This window comes from Hemiscyllium ocellatum, chromosome 15 (genome assembly GCF_020745735.1).
Source record: "Hemiscyllium ocellatum isolate sHemOce1 chromosome 15, sHemOce1.pat.X.cur, whole genome shotgun sequence".
Classification (NCBI taxonomy): Eukaryota; Metazoa; Chordata; class Chondrichthyes; order Orectolobiformes; family Hemiscylliidae; genus Hemiscyllium; species Hemiscyllium ocellatum.
Genome location: NC_083415.1, coordinates 40,076,985 through 40,090,828, shown reverse-complemented (window position 1 = coordinate 40,090,828; position 13,844 = coordinate 40,076,985). Strand labels below are relative to the sequence as shown.

Genomic DNA, 13,844 nt, shown 5'->3' with positions numbered 1-13,844 from the left:
GTGTTGAGTCGGTCGCCCGAGATAGAGATAGAGATGGAAAGGTCTAGGAAGGGGAGGGAGGAGTCTGAGACAGTCCAGGTGAATTTGAGGTCGGGATGGAAGGTGTTGGTAAAGTTGATGAACTGTTCAACCTCCTCGTGGGAGCACGAGGCAGCGCCGATACAGTCATCGATGTAGCGGAGGAAAAGGTGGGGGGGTGGTGCCAGTGTAGTTGCGGAAGATGGATTTTCGCTTCCCCGGTCCCCAACGCCTTATTTTCACTATGGACATCCAGTCCCTGTACATCTCCATCCCCCATCACGAAGGACTCAAAGCCCTCCGCTTCTTCCTTTCCCGCCACACCAACCAGTACCCTTCCACTGACTCCGTCCTTCGACTGACTGAACTGGTCCTCACCCTGAATAACTTCTCTTTTCAATCCTCCCACTTCCTCCAAACTAAAGGAGTTGCCATGGGCACCCGCATGGGCCCCAGCTATGCCTGCCTCTTCGTAGGATATGTGGAACAGTCCATCTTCCGCAACTACACTGGCACCACCCCCCACCTTTTCCTCCGCATACAACGTATCATCCGCCGTCATTTCCGCCACCTCCAAACGGACCCCACCACCAAGGATATATTTCCCTCCCCTCCCCTATCAGCGTTCCGCAAGGACCACTCCCTTCGTGACTCCCTCGTCAGATCCACACCCCCCACCAACCCAACCTCCACCCCCGGCACCTTCCCCTGCAACCGCAGGAAATGTAAAACTTGCGCCCACACCTCCACACTCACTTCCCTCCAAGGCCCCAAGGGATCCTTCCATATCCGCCACAAGTTCACCTGTACCTCCACACACATCATCTATTGCATCCGCTGCACCCGATGTGGCCTCCTCTATATTGGGGAGACAGGCCGCTTACTTGCGGAACGCTTCAGAGAACACCTCTGGGCCGCCCGGACCAACCAACCCAACCACCCCGTGGCTCAACACTTTAACTCTCCCTCCCACTCCACCGAGGACATGCAGGTCCTTGGACTCCTCCACCGGCAGAACATAACAACACGACGGCTGGAGGAGGAGCGCCTCATCTTCCGCCTGGGAACCCTCCAACCACAAGGTATGAATTCAGATTTCTCCAGTTTCCTCATTTCCCCTCCCCCCACCTTGTCTCAGTCGGTTCCCTCAACTCAGCACCGCCCTCCTAACCTGCAATCTCCTTACTGACCTCTCCGCCCCCACCCCACTCCGGCCTATCACCCTCACCTTGACCTCCTTCCACCTATCCCACCTCCATCGCCCCTCCCCCAAGTCCCTCCTCCCTACCTTTTATCTTAGCCTGCTTGGCTACTTTCTCTCATTCCTGATGAAGGGCTTATGTTCGAAACGTCGAATTCCCTATTCCTGAGATGCTGCCTGACCTGCTGTGCTTTAACCAGCAACACATTTTCAGCTGTGATCTCCAGCATCTGCAGACCTCATTTTTTACTCTTTACTAATTTTCTCACCATTTAGAAAGTAGTCTATGCTTTTATTCTTTATTCTTTTTGCCAAAGTGCAAGACCTCACACTTGTGTTGGCTTTCATTAGCAGGGGGATTGAATTTAACAGCTGCGAGATTATACTGTAGTGCAGTAGTGCCTTGGTTAAACCACACTTGAAATATTGTGTTCAGTTCTGGTCGCTTCATTATAGGAAAGATCTGGAAGAGAGCTTTAGAATGGTGCAGAGGAGATTTACCAGGATAATGCCTCGACTGGAGATAATATCTCTGAAGAAAGGTTGGTGGAGCTAAGGCTTTCTCATTGGAATGAAGAAGGATGAGAAGTGATTTGATAGAGGTGTACAGGATATTGAGCTGCAAAGAGAGTGTGAACAATTAGAATTTTTCCCCGGGAGGAAATGGCTTTCACAAAGGGGCATAATTTTAAGATGATTGTGGGAAGGTTTAAGTGAGCTGTCAGAAGTCGTTTTTTTTTTAAAAAGAGTGTTGGGTTCCTGCAATGCATTGTCAGCAGCAGTAGTAGTAGTAGAGTCGGATACATTAGGGACAATTTAAACGACTGTTGGATAGGCAAATGGATGATAGCAAAATAAAGAGTGTGGGTTAGTTTGATCTTTAGAGTAGGATAAAAGGTCGGCACAACATCTGAGGCCAAAGGGCCTGTACTATGGTATACTATTCTATGTTCTACCCACATGTAGAAATAGAGCTTTCCCTCAGTTGTGTATAAACACAAATCAGCTTCTTAACTGATAAGTTATACTTAGCCTGGTGTTATTGATATTGCCCCTCAGTCAAAAGGTTGCACACCCCACTCCATGGCTTGACAATATCCTTCAGGCTGACCTTTTTCATGCAGTGTTGAGAAAGTAGTATATGTTGTTAGAGATACTGCCTTTTGAATTAAATACAAAACCAAAGCCCTTTTTTTTTCCCCCTTATGCTGACATAAAAGGCTCCATAGCATTATTCAAAGATACAGTGAGAGAGTTGTGTCAGTATCCTAAGTAATATTTATCCCTCAACCACCAACATTATCTGGACATTCATTCCTCAACCAGCAATGAGATACTACTATTGTGTGAAAATTGGCTGCTACATTTCCCTACAGTACAACAGTGACCTTCCTTCACAAATACTGTATTGGCTGTAAAGATCTTTTTGAGCTGTCAGCAGGTTGCAATAGACTTTATTTATTGCAAATCCATTCTATTCCTTATAACTCTTGATTCAGTTTACACACTTGACTTTGCAATGTCAATTAAATTTACAACACCCAGAGAATATAGGCGCACACATGAAAGCAATATTTCAGTCCATAGATTTAATCTCATTCGGAGTGTCTCCTTGTTCTTGCAGTCCGCTCTTTATACTTTTTTCTATATTTTTGCTTCATGCTAATTTAAAGTTCTCTCTTTCCTGGCCTTCTGTGTTATTGCAATACTGTTGTGGTGCACTATGCCGTTTACCCTCTCGATGCATTTTGAAATGTTGATCATAACCGTGTGCATTCCACACGTTTAATTACAAATAAATCCCTTGCCAGAGATTAGATTAGATTCCATACAATGTGGAAACAGGCCCTTCGTCCCAACAAGTCCACACCGACCCTCTGAAGAGTGACTCACCCAGATCCATTTCCTTTTGACTAATGCACCTTACACTATGGGCAACTTAGCAGTGCCAGTTCACCTAACCTGCACATCTTTGGACTGTGGGAGGAAACCAGAGTACCTGGAGGAAACCCACTCAAACACTGGGAGAATGTGCAAACTCTACACAGACAGTCACCTGAGGCTGGAATTGAACCTGGGTCCTTGGCGCTGTGAGGCTGCAGTGCTAACCATTAAACCACCGTGCTGCCCGTGCCCCCAGAGATTTGGGTGTACCCTGATTTTTCATTGTTAATACTTGGTGTTACCTTTCTTCAAGTATTTAATGCGGACGCAGTTAGGGACAGGGCAGGGAGGTTAGTGAGGCAAAAAGTATCAATATAATGTTCTGTATGCAGATTTATGTCGAACCGGTTTTTAAAATCTATCAGTTCAGAGATGTTGTTACATCATTCTGGAGCAAGTGGACTTGAACCTAGCCATTCCTGGTCCAGGGCAGGGACATTACCACTGTGCCACAAGAGGTCCTCTAAAGAGAAGAGAGTTTTTTGAGGAGATGCAATGTTGTTGCCCAATGAAAAAGCTCTCCTTGTGTAGAAACCACAGCCAGCGGCTGTTCGCCGTAAATTTGGCAGAGGTCTTTTTGCCAACTTATTGCAGGTGATGTATGAATGTTACTGGGCTGAAATAAATGTTGGGCCCGTTACGGCCACATACAAGCAGGCCAAACATCTGTAATATGAACCCAGTGCAATATTTTCTTTCTTTGAAAATGGTGAACTGCATCAGGATGACAAATTGGTGTCCACAGCTTTCCAGACTTACTTCTATTTCCAATGTACTGACTATGTTGTGTCCACGGTGGGCAGCACAGTGGTTAGCACTGCTCCCTCAGCGCCAGAGACCCGGGTTCAATTCCTGCCTCAGGCGACTGTCTGTCTGTGTGGAGTTTGCACATTCTCCCCGTGTCTGTCTGGGTTTCCTCCAGGTGCTCCGATTTCCTCCCGCAGTCCAAAAATGTGCAGATTAGGTGAATTTGCCATGCTAAATTGCCCATAGTGTTCGGTGAAGGAGGAATGGGTCTGGGTAGGTTGCGCTTCGGCGGATTGGTGTAGCCTTTTGGGCCGAAGGGCCTGTTTCCACCCTGTAAGTGATCTAAATGATCTAATCTAATCTAAAAGCAGGTGTAAAGAAATTTTTTCGGTTTTTTATATATACAAGCAAAAAAGTGAATAGCTAGGTACTTCAGAATTCCCAACGGGATGAATTTTTTTTAGTATCCTAACTTTTAATGTTCTAAATTATAACATTAGATACCACATTTAACCAAAAAATAAATACATTAAATAGTGATTTGGAGTTGAAAACACTTGCTGCGAGGAATTTGCAATACACTACATACTTAACCAATATTTCAATTCTTGTGTGTGTTTTTTCTTTGAAAATCGGCTGTGACAGTCAAAAGATGTAGTGATCCCACTACGCATGTTGGAGGTGACACCATTTTGAAATTTGCAACCCTGACCTCATTGTGATTTAAAAGGTGGCTGCCGTGTGATTTAAGGTGAAGTAGAAACATCATTAAGATTTAATTTATCTTGAATAGGTGTAGAAAGATTAAATTATATACCTGTTTTTCCCAGGCAATGGAATTTTCTTTATCATCTACATGATAAAGTTCATGTAGTATGTAGAGTAGAAAGGGGCATTAACGATTTCTTTAAAACTAGTTTCGTTCTGGATTGAGATGCAATTTGACAAGAATCAAGCTCACATTCAAATAAAATATTGACATTTTTAAACAGTTTGGATCCTACTGGTGTTTTGTGCAACTATATCTGTATACTGATGTTCGCATTACGTGGGAATCTGACCTGAAATATTGATTGTTTTGAGTCTCTCTCTCTCTCTCTCTCCCCCCCCCCCCCCCCCCCCCCCCCCCCCAACTTAAAAAGAAGCAAGTTAAATATTCAGCCAGTTGTGCTTGACGCACTTTTCATAACTCAAAATCTGCTATCACTGATCATCATCCTGACTTTTACACTTGTATCAAAATGGATACATACATTGGTCATCTCACATGTAATAGACATTGAGCCTGAAAACCTGGTAATTTCTTTGGAATTGAGTAACATAGCCATTTTAAAGTAGCTTTATGTGTGTTGGCTTATTAAGAGTTGTCAAATCACTTATTTGACATGAGAGCATTTCTTGGGCAGAAGCAGCAAGAAACAAACTGCAGTTATAGTTCTTGGGTTGGCTGGATACTGAACCATACTGAATTGCTCCTTGATATGCTTTTAACCAACCTTAACTGTGTGACTTCTTTAAATGAAGAAATATGTGAACTGGTAGATCATCAGGGCTGAAAATCAACAATGCAATTAGTGTTTTCTACCAGGTAGGGATTTTTACAAAAGCACGTTCAGTTTCCTGTAGTTTGAAAGGATGAAATATCTAAATTGGAAGAATATTGTAAATGAAAATTCATTTTGAGCCTTCTTCGTAAGACATATTTAAAATACATGTAACCTGGACTCAAATGTGTTTTTATTTAAAACATTTTACCTTCTGACTTCTTTTTCCACCAAAAATAAAGGAAATGGCAAGTGACGAACTGAGAGAGATTCGGAAAGCTTTAACAAATGAAGCTATCAGAGAGCGCCAGATGGCCAAGACTGGTGGTACTGAAACTGCCCTCTTCACTTGTGGGAGGTGCAAACAGAAGAACTGTACTTATACACAGGTAAGAACAAGGTTGATGTTATGAGGGCCAATTAAGTAGTTCTGAGTACTTGTGCAAAACTTGCAAAGAAGCATTATTAAATTAGTAGAGCAGAACCGGAACCAGTTTCTTTCAGACTACCTGTTTTAATAAGTGAAATGTTCATTTCATGGGTTGTCCAATTTAAGGTTTTTGTGGTTTTCATGAATACAAAGGATGCTTTTTCTTTTCTCTCCTTCTCTGTGCTTATTTATATCAAAAGTAATTGCACCTCCAGTTGAAGAAGCTGTATTGTGCTGTCCAGAAAAATATTGATTTTAGATGACCCTAACATTTCTGTGTAATTTACCTGATTAACATAGTACAGCTGCAAAATGACATTGTGGTGATGCACTTTCTAACTACAGTGGCTTACTGATGGTGTCATATGCCTATTCTTGGTGTTGAAAATAGCCATGTTTGTATTATCATGTTTCATTTTGTGCACTGATGGTTCAGCAAAACACAATGACATAATATGGATGAAGTACAGACCAAGAGAGCAATGTTATGGCTTGATACCTCAAACCGTTTAGCTGCTGAACAGTAAATCTGGTTAGTTCTGTTTCATTGAGTGTTTTCCCCCTCCTCATGCGTCCCAGGTAGTTGCCAGTATTGAACTAGAATACTGTCCCCTCTTAGCATGGTGCTGCATTGTCCTCGTGGTATACCAAGAGAACTAGATCTTTTTATGCTTTCTTGACTATCCTTATGGCCTCATCCAGCATTTCTTGTACCTTGTGTACAGACGAAAAGAGTGAGCATAGAGTCATACAGCATGGAAATAGACCCTTCGGTCCAACCAGTCCATACCGAACACAGTCTAAACTAAACTAGTCCCACCTGTCTGCTATTGGCCCAAACCCATCCAAACCTTTCCTATCCATATCTGCCCAAATGTCTTTTAAACATTGTAATTGTACCCGCATCCGCCATTTCCTCAGGAAATTCATTCCACACGCAAATCATCTTCTATTTTTAAAAAAATTGCCTCCATCTTCTTTAAATCTCTCTCCTTAATATGTGCCCCGGTCTTGAAACTCCCCTATTTTAGGGGAAGAAAGTAACTACCATCAACTCAATCTATACCCCTCATTATTTTATAAACTGCCATCAGCTTACCCCTTCATCTCCTTTCAGGCTTTAGTGAAAAAAGTCCCAGCCTTTCTTAATACCTGGCAACATCCTGGTAAACCTCTTCTGAGCCCTTTCCAGCTTGATAATATCTTTCCTATAGCGATGTGTTATGGACCAGGCCAGACCCTAACATTTCTAGCTGTTTTGAGCAAATGTAAAGTGGATATTCCAGGAGTGATACAGCCTGTCAAAAGCTCTCCGTTTTAAACAAAGCAGACTCTATTTACAGGAGTATCGAATGAAGCACAAACAAAAGCGAACAGAGTACAGTATAACTTAACCTATCCAACCTAATGATGCTGTTCCAAATTCCTGCAACAATCCCCATAAACATCACTTGGTAAAAAAGGTAAAATCAAACAGTGTCTTGCTAGCAAGAGAGATGGCAGAGAGATTCAGAATGGAGCACCTTCTTCCATGTCAGATTTTCTTTGATCAGCAGCCTCAAGCAAACTGATTGCTAAAACCAAAACAAACAGGAGAAGAGCTGAGCTGGGAGAACTGGCGTAGGTGGGACCTCTACAAACAGGATGGTCTTCACCTGAACCAGTGGGATCCTAATATCCGGGGTGGGGGGAGAGTTTGCTAATGCTTTCCGGGTGGGTTTACACTAATTCACCGAGGGGGTGGAAACCCAAATTGTAGTTTGCATTGAGAGTAGGGAAGTCTGAAATAGGGTTTCATTGTCGCATGAGGGCACTGGCAAGCAAGAAGTTGGGGTGGTTGGGGATAGCGGCAGCATTGTTAGTTAAGGATGGCATTATGGTTACAGAAAGGATGTTTGAGAACTCCACTACTGAGATAGTATGGGCTGTGGTTAGAAACAGGAAACGTGAGGTCACCCTATTAGGAGTTTTCTATAGGCCTCCGAATAGTTTCAGAGATGTAGAGGAAAGGATAGGAAAGATGATTCTGGATAGGAGCGATAGCAACAGGGTATTTACTATTGGGGAATTTTAACTTGCTACATATTGACTGGGAATACTGTGGTTCATGTACTTTAGATGGGTCAGTTTTTGTCCAACGTCTGCAGGAGGGTTTCCTGATACAGTATGTAGACAGGCCAACAAGGGATGAGGCCACATTAGATTTAGTAATGGGTAATGAACCTGGTCAGGTGTTAGACTTTGACGTAGGTGAGCACTTTGGTAGTGACTACAATTCAGTTATGTCTATTTTTGCGATGGAAAGGGATAGGTATATACCACAGGGCAAGAGTTATACCTGGGGGAAAAGCAACTATGTTGCGATGAGGCGAGCTTTAGGATGGGGAAGGAAACTGCATGGGATGGGCACAATTGAAATGTGGAGCTTATACAAGGAACAGCTACTGTGGATCCTTGTTAAGTATGTACTGATCAGGCAGGGAGGAGTTGCCAAGCACGGGAGCTGTAGTTTACTAAGGAAATTGAATTTCCTGTCAAGAGAAACAAGGCTTGTGTTAGGAAGATGTGAAGACTCGGTTAGGGCACTTGAGAGTTACAGGTTAGCCAGGAAAGACCTAAAGAAAGTATAAAGAAGAGCCAGGAGGGGATTTGAGAAGTCGTTGGCAAATAGGATCGAGGAAAACCCTAAAGTTTTCTATAGATATATCACAAATAAAATAATGACTAGAGTAAGATTAGGACCAATCAAGCATAGTAGTGGGAAGTTGTGCATAGTGCCTGAGGTGATAGGGGAAGCGCTAAATGAATACTTTTTGTCAGTATTCCCAATAGAAAAAGACAGTGTAGGCGAGGAAAATACTGAGATTCGGGCTACTAGGCTAGATGGGATTGAGGTTCACCAGGAAGAGGTGTCAGCAATTCTGGAAGGTGTAAAAATAGGTAAGGCTCCTGGGCTGGATGGGATTTATACTAGGAATCTCTGGGAAGCCAGTGAGGTTGCTGAGCCTTTGGCTTTGATCCTTATGTCATCATTGTCTACAGGAATAGTGCCAGAAGACTGGAGGATGACAAATGTTATCCCCTTGTTCAAGAAGAGTAGAGACAACCCTAGTAATTATAAACCAGTGAGCCTTACTTCAGTTGTGGGTAAAATGTTAGAAAGGGCTATAAGAGAAAGGATTGATATCATCCAGAAAGGAATAATTTGATTAGGGATAGTCAACACAGTTTTGTGAAGGGTAGGTTGTGCCTCACAAACCTTAGAGTTCTTTTAGAAGGTGACCAAACAGGTGAATGATAGTAAAGCAGTTGATGTGGTGTATATGAATTTCAGTAAGACGTTTGATAAGGTGCACCACGGTTGGTAATTGCACAAAATACAGAGGCTGGGATTGAGTTGTTTTGGTGGTTTGGATCAGAAATTGGCTAGCTGAAAGAAGACAGAGGGTGTTGGTTGAGGGGAAATGTTCATCCTGGAGTTCAGTTACTAGTGGTATACCGCAAGGATCTGTTTTGAGTCCACTGCTGTTTGTCATTTTTAAAAATCGACCTGGATGGGGGTATAACAGGATTGGTTAGTAAATTTGCGGATGACACGAAGGTTGGTGGAGTTGACGATAGTGCAGAAGGGACATAGATAAGCTGCAGAGCTGGGCTGAGAGGTGGCAAATGGAGTTTAATATGGAAAAAAGTGAGATGATTCACTTTGGAAGGAGCAGCAGGAATGCAGAGTGCTGGCTAAAGATTCTTGTTAGTGTAGATGAGGGATTGGTAAGTCATGTTGAGTTTGCGTAGGACTTTAGGGATCTCCAGTGTCCATGTACATAGATCCCTGAAGGTTGCACCCAGATTGATATGGTTGTTAAGAAGGCATACGGTGTGTTAGCTTTCATTGGTAGGGGGATTGAGTTTCGGAACCATGAGGTCATGTTGCAGCTGCACAGAACTCTGGTGCGGCCACAGTTGGAATATTGCATACAGTTCTGATCACCGCATTATAAGAAGGATGTGGAAGCTTTGGAAAGGGCTCAGGAGATTTACTAGGATGTTGCCTAGTATGGAGGGAATGTGAAATGTGGAAAGGTTTGAGGGACTTGAGGCTGTTTTCGTTGGAGAGAAGGTTGAGAGGCAACTCAATGTAGACGTACAAGATTATCAGAGCATTAGATAGGGTAGACAGTGAGAGCCTTTTTTCCTCAGATGGTGATGGCTAGCACAAGGGGACATGGCTTTAAATTGAGGAACGGTAGATATAGGACAGATGTCAGAGGTAGTCTCTTTACTCCGAGTAGTAGAGGCTTGGAATGCACAAAAATGGAATAGTGTGGGTTAGATGGGCTTCAGATTGATTTCACAGGTTGACTCAACATAGAGGGACAAAACTGTGCTGTTATGTTCTAACTGGCTACTCCCATTTCATTGTGCAAGTATTTGTTTTTAAAAGTTAAAAGTTTCTTTAAGTAGATAAACACAGATTCTGAAATTTATGGGTTTATGACCCCTCTTGGAAAAAAAAACCAAGGACAACCTAACCTTGGTAAAGGAGCAACATCATCACAATAAGCGATCATTTAGATGCTGTATTTCAGAAGAGGCTTCACCAATGTCCTATGCACCCTCAACATGACTTATTAATTCCGTTACTTGAAGGACTGAGCAATGAAGGCAAGTGTGTCAAATGCCTTTTTAACCATCCTGTCTATATGTGACACAACCTACAAAGATTAATGTACCTGCACCCCTAGGTCCACCTATTCTAATCAAGGCCCTACCCTTTTTTTATACCAAAATGCAATACCTCATATTGTTCCAAGTTGAACTCCAACTACTGTTTTTCATTCTCATTTTTCAAATTCCTATTGACCTGTTTGATCAGGAACCCTTTGTAATTTTAGAAAACCTTCACTGCCGACCATACCATCAACTTTGGTGGCATCTGCAAACTTACTAACCATGCTTTCTATATTCTTATCCAAATCATTTATGTAAATGACAAACAAAAGAGGACCCAGAACTAATCTCATTGGAGCATTGCTCATCACAGGCCTTCAGTCCGAAAAGCAATTTTCCACCATTATGCTGTCTCCTGTTAAGCCAATTATGTATCCAATTGGCAAGAGCATCCTGAGTCCCATATGACCTAGCTTTATTGATTAGTCTCCCATGTGGAACTTTGTCACCAGCTTTACTAAAGTCCAGATCCGCAGTGTCTACTGCTCTGCCATCATCAGTCTTTTTGGTAACTGCCTTAAAAAAGTCAACCAAGTTAGTGAGATATGATTTCCTTCACACAAACCATGCTGACTATCCCTAATCAATTTTTGCCACTCTATTTGTCCAAATCCTGATTTGGATTTGCTGGTGTTGGACTAAAGTGTACAAAGTTTTATAAATCACAACATCAGGTTATAGTCTAACAGATTTATTTGGAAGCACTAGTTTTCGAAGTGCTGCTCCTTCATCAGTCGTTGTGGAGTATAAGATTGTGGGACACAGAATTTATAGCAAAAGTTTACAGTGTGATGTAACTGAAATTGCATATTGAAAAAGACCTGGATTGTTGTAAGTCTGTCATCTTTTAGAAAGGTCATGTTGGTTTCCGTTCTTTCATGTAAATCCCAAACTTAAAGTTACATTCTCAAGTGAACTTTAACAATAGGTGCCATGTTGGTCCAGAGAATGCATTGAGGGTGTGAGGTGCACTGTGTGAGGATGTCTGTGCTCCAATGTTCAGACTGATTCTAATCTAAAAAAGGGATTTATGGAATCTTACATGGATTCATGCAGTTTTTGAGCAAAATAAAATTTAATTCTGCAAGTAAATTTCACCCCACAAACTTGTGTTGGTGTGTCGGGGGGTAGGGTAGGTAGGGTTATAAGTATGTGTGAGCGTATGAGATGGGGTCTGTGTGCATGTGGTGTAGTGCTGTAGTGTGACATGAACCCAGGGTCCCAGTTGAGGCCGTCCCCATGGGTACTGAACTTGGCTATCAGCCTCTGCTCAGCCACTTTGCGATGTTGCCTGTCCTGAAGTCTGCCTTGGAGGATGGTCACCCGAAAGTCCCGGACCCCTGAAGTGTTCTTCGACTGGGATGAAACACTCCTGTCTGTTGATTATTGTGCGGTGTCCATTCATCCATTGCTGAAGCCTCTGCTCGGTCTCACCAATTTATCATGCTTCACGGCATCCTTGCCTGACACATGAGATAGACTATGTTGGCTGAGTCACATATGTACATGCCATGTACCTGTTGGGAGATGTCCCCATGTTGTCACCTATTGTTAACGTTCACTTGAGAGTGTAACTTTTAAAAAGTTCTGAGATTTACATATGAAAGAACTGAAAGGTGAGAGACTTAACAAATAATCCAGGTCTCCTTCAATATATAATTTCAGTTACATGACACTGTAAACTTTTGTTATAAATTCCATGTCCTGCGATCTTATACTCCACAATGTCACGATGGAGTGGCACTCCAAAAGCTAGTGCTTCCAAATAAACCCATTGGGCTATAACTCGGTGTTGTGGTATTTATCTCCATAAATCCTACTTTTTCTAATCATCTTCAACAACTTACCCACCTCTGAAGTCAGACTCTCAAGTCTATAGTTCCCTGGTTTCTCCTTACAGCTTTCTTGAACAAAGATGCAACATTAGCCACCCTCCGTTATCAGGTGTTTCTAAATGCTCTGACATGTTACTCCATACATTTTAAATAGCTGCTTGCTTTTGGTTTTGAGCCTTTGTGCTTTCAACATTCTTTGCCTCCCTCTTCTTCATTATCTATCCCTGCAAGCCTCAAGCTGGCTTTGCATCATTCAGCAAGCTAAGATTTACGCCATTGTAGTGGTTTTAATGATTTTTAGCTTTGATGACTGAGTCAGCCAGAAGCACTTTTACACTGAATGCATCATGAGAATATGTAACCATAGTGATGAGTGAAGATATTAGTGTCCAACATGTATGCCACGCTTTTTACAATTTGCAAAACTCCCTATCCATGTCACAATCATAGAATCAATTCTAGTTAGGCCTATTGCCATCTTGTAATTGCTCCATATTTCTGAGTAAACCTTGACCAACCACATGTAATTTATTTTCAAACCTGCTTTCAAAATTTTTCTGATCTTAAGACCTTTTAATCAAAGGCAATATTAAACTCTTAAAATATTTGAAGGAAATACTTCGATTAAGCATCTCTTTTCTAGAGAAAGATGTAGATTTGCTACTTATTGCACTTGTTGAAATTTAAACAATTTTATTTAAACTACCAAACCTGTAGTATTGACCTATTTTTCTGTTAATTCCTTCTTCCTTCCTGTAGAGCAGGCCACATAAAAAAAACAGTTTCCTGCAGAGATACTTAATGTTTTGTTTCTTGTCACCTGGAATTAAAACACAGTTCTGCAAGATGTGTTCAGAAAAAAAATATTTCCTGTAGTTTTCTTGCTTTATAAGAACAAAACTTGTGCTCTTTATCAAGAAAGCCATTTTCTGATTTATCCTTGCTTTTGTCTTTCTCCAGGTTCAAACACGAAGTGCTGATGAACCCATGACAACGTTTGTCTTTTGCAATGAATGTGGTAACCGATGGAAAGTATGTTTTCATATTGTAGTCTAGTAATTTTCTAAAATATATAGAACTGTAGCATTTCATTAAGTTCTGGCAATCTAAATAATGTAATATTGTACCATGCCAGTTTAAGGGCTGGAGTATCATCTGTACTGAGTTAACTGATTTCAAACCATTGGGTCCCTGGCTTTAAAAAAGGGGAAAGAAGAAATCATCTGAGGAGTCGGGTTCCTGTAATCAAGAACCTGAGTGGAAAGCACAAACCTACCAAGTGCTGGCAAATAGTAAAAAAAAAGGATTGCTGAAGCCTCTATTTCAGTGCATTAAACAAATGGTCAACTCTGAAGAGCCATCTAGACTCAATGTTAGCATGCTCTCTCTCCATG

The 13,844-nt window shown here is 41.9% G+C and overlaps 1 protein-coding gene across 3 annotated transcripts in view; it reads left to right on the top strand.

Annotated features, from left to right (window-relative positions):
* tcea2 (transcription elongation factor A (SII), 2) overlaps window positions 1-13,844 on the top strand; it is a 64,221-nt gene that overhangs the window by 42,479 nt on the left and 7,898 nt on the right. For 2 of the 3 annotated variants that reach the window (XM_060836065.1, XM_060836066.1), the window contains 2 exons: window positions 5,697-5,843; window positions 13,411-13,482. In XM_060836065.1, the coding sequence (XP_060692048.1) occupies window positions 5,697-5,843; window positions 13,411-13,482 (219 nt within the window). Of the gene's footprint in view, window positions 1-4,555; window positions 4,662-5,696; window positions 5,844-13,410; window positions 13,483-13,844 lie in introns of those variants that run through there. The other variant, XR_009645471.1, reaches the window with a different exon arrangement.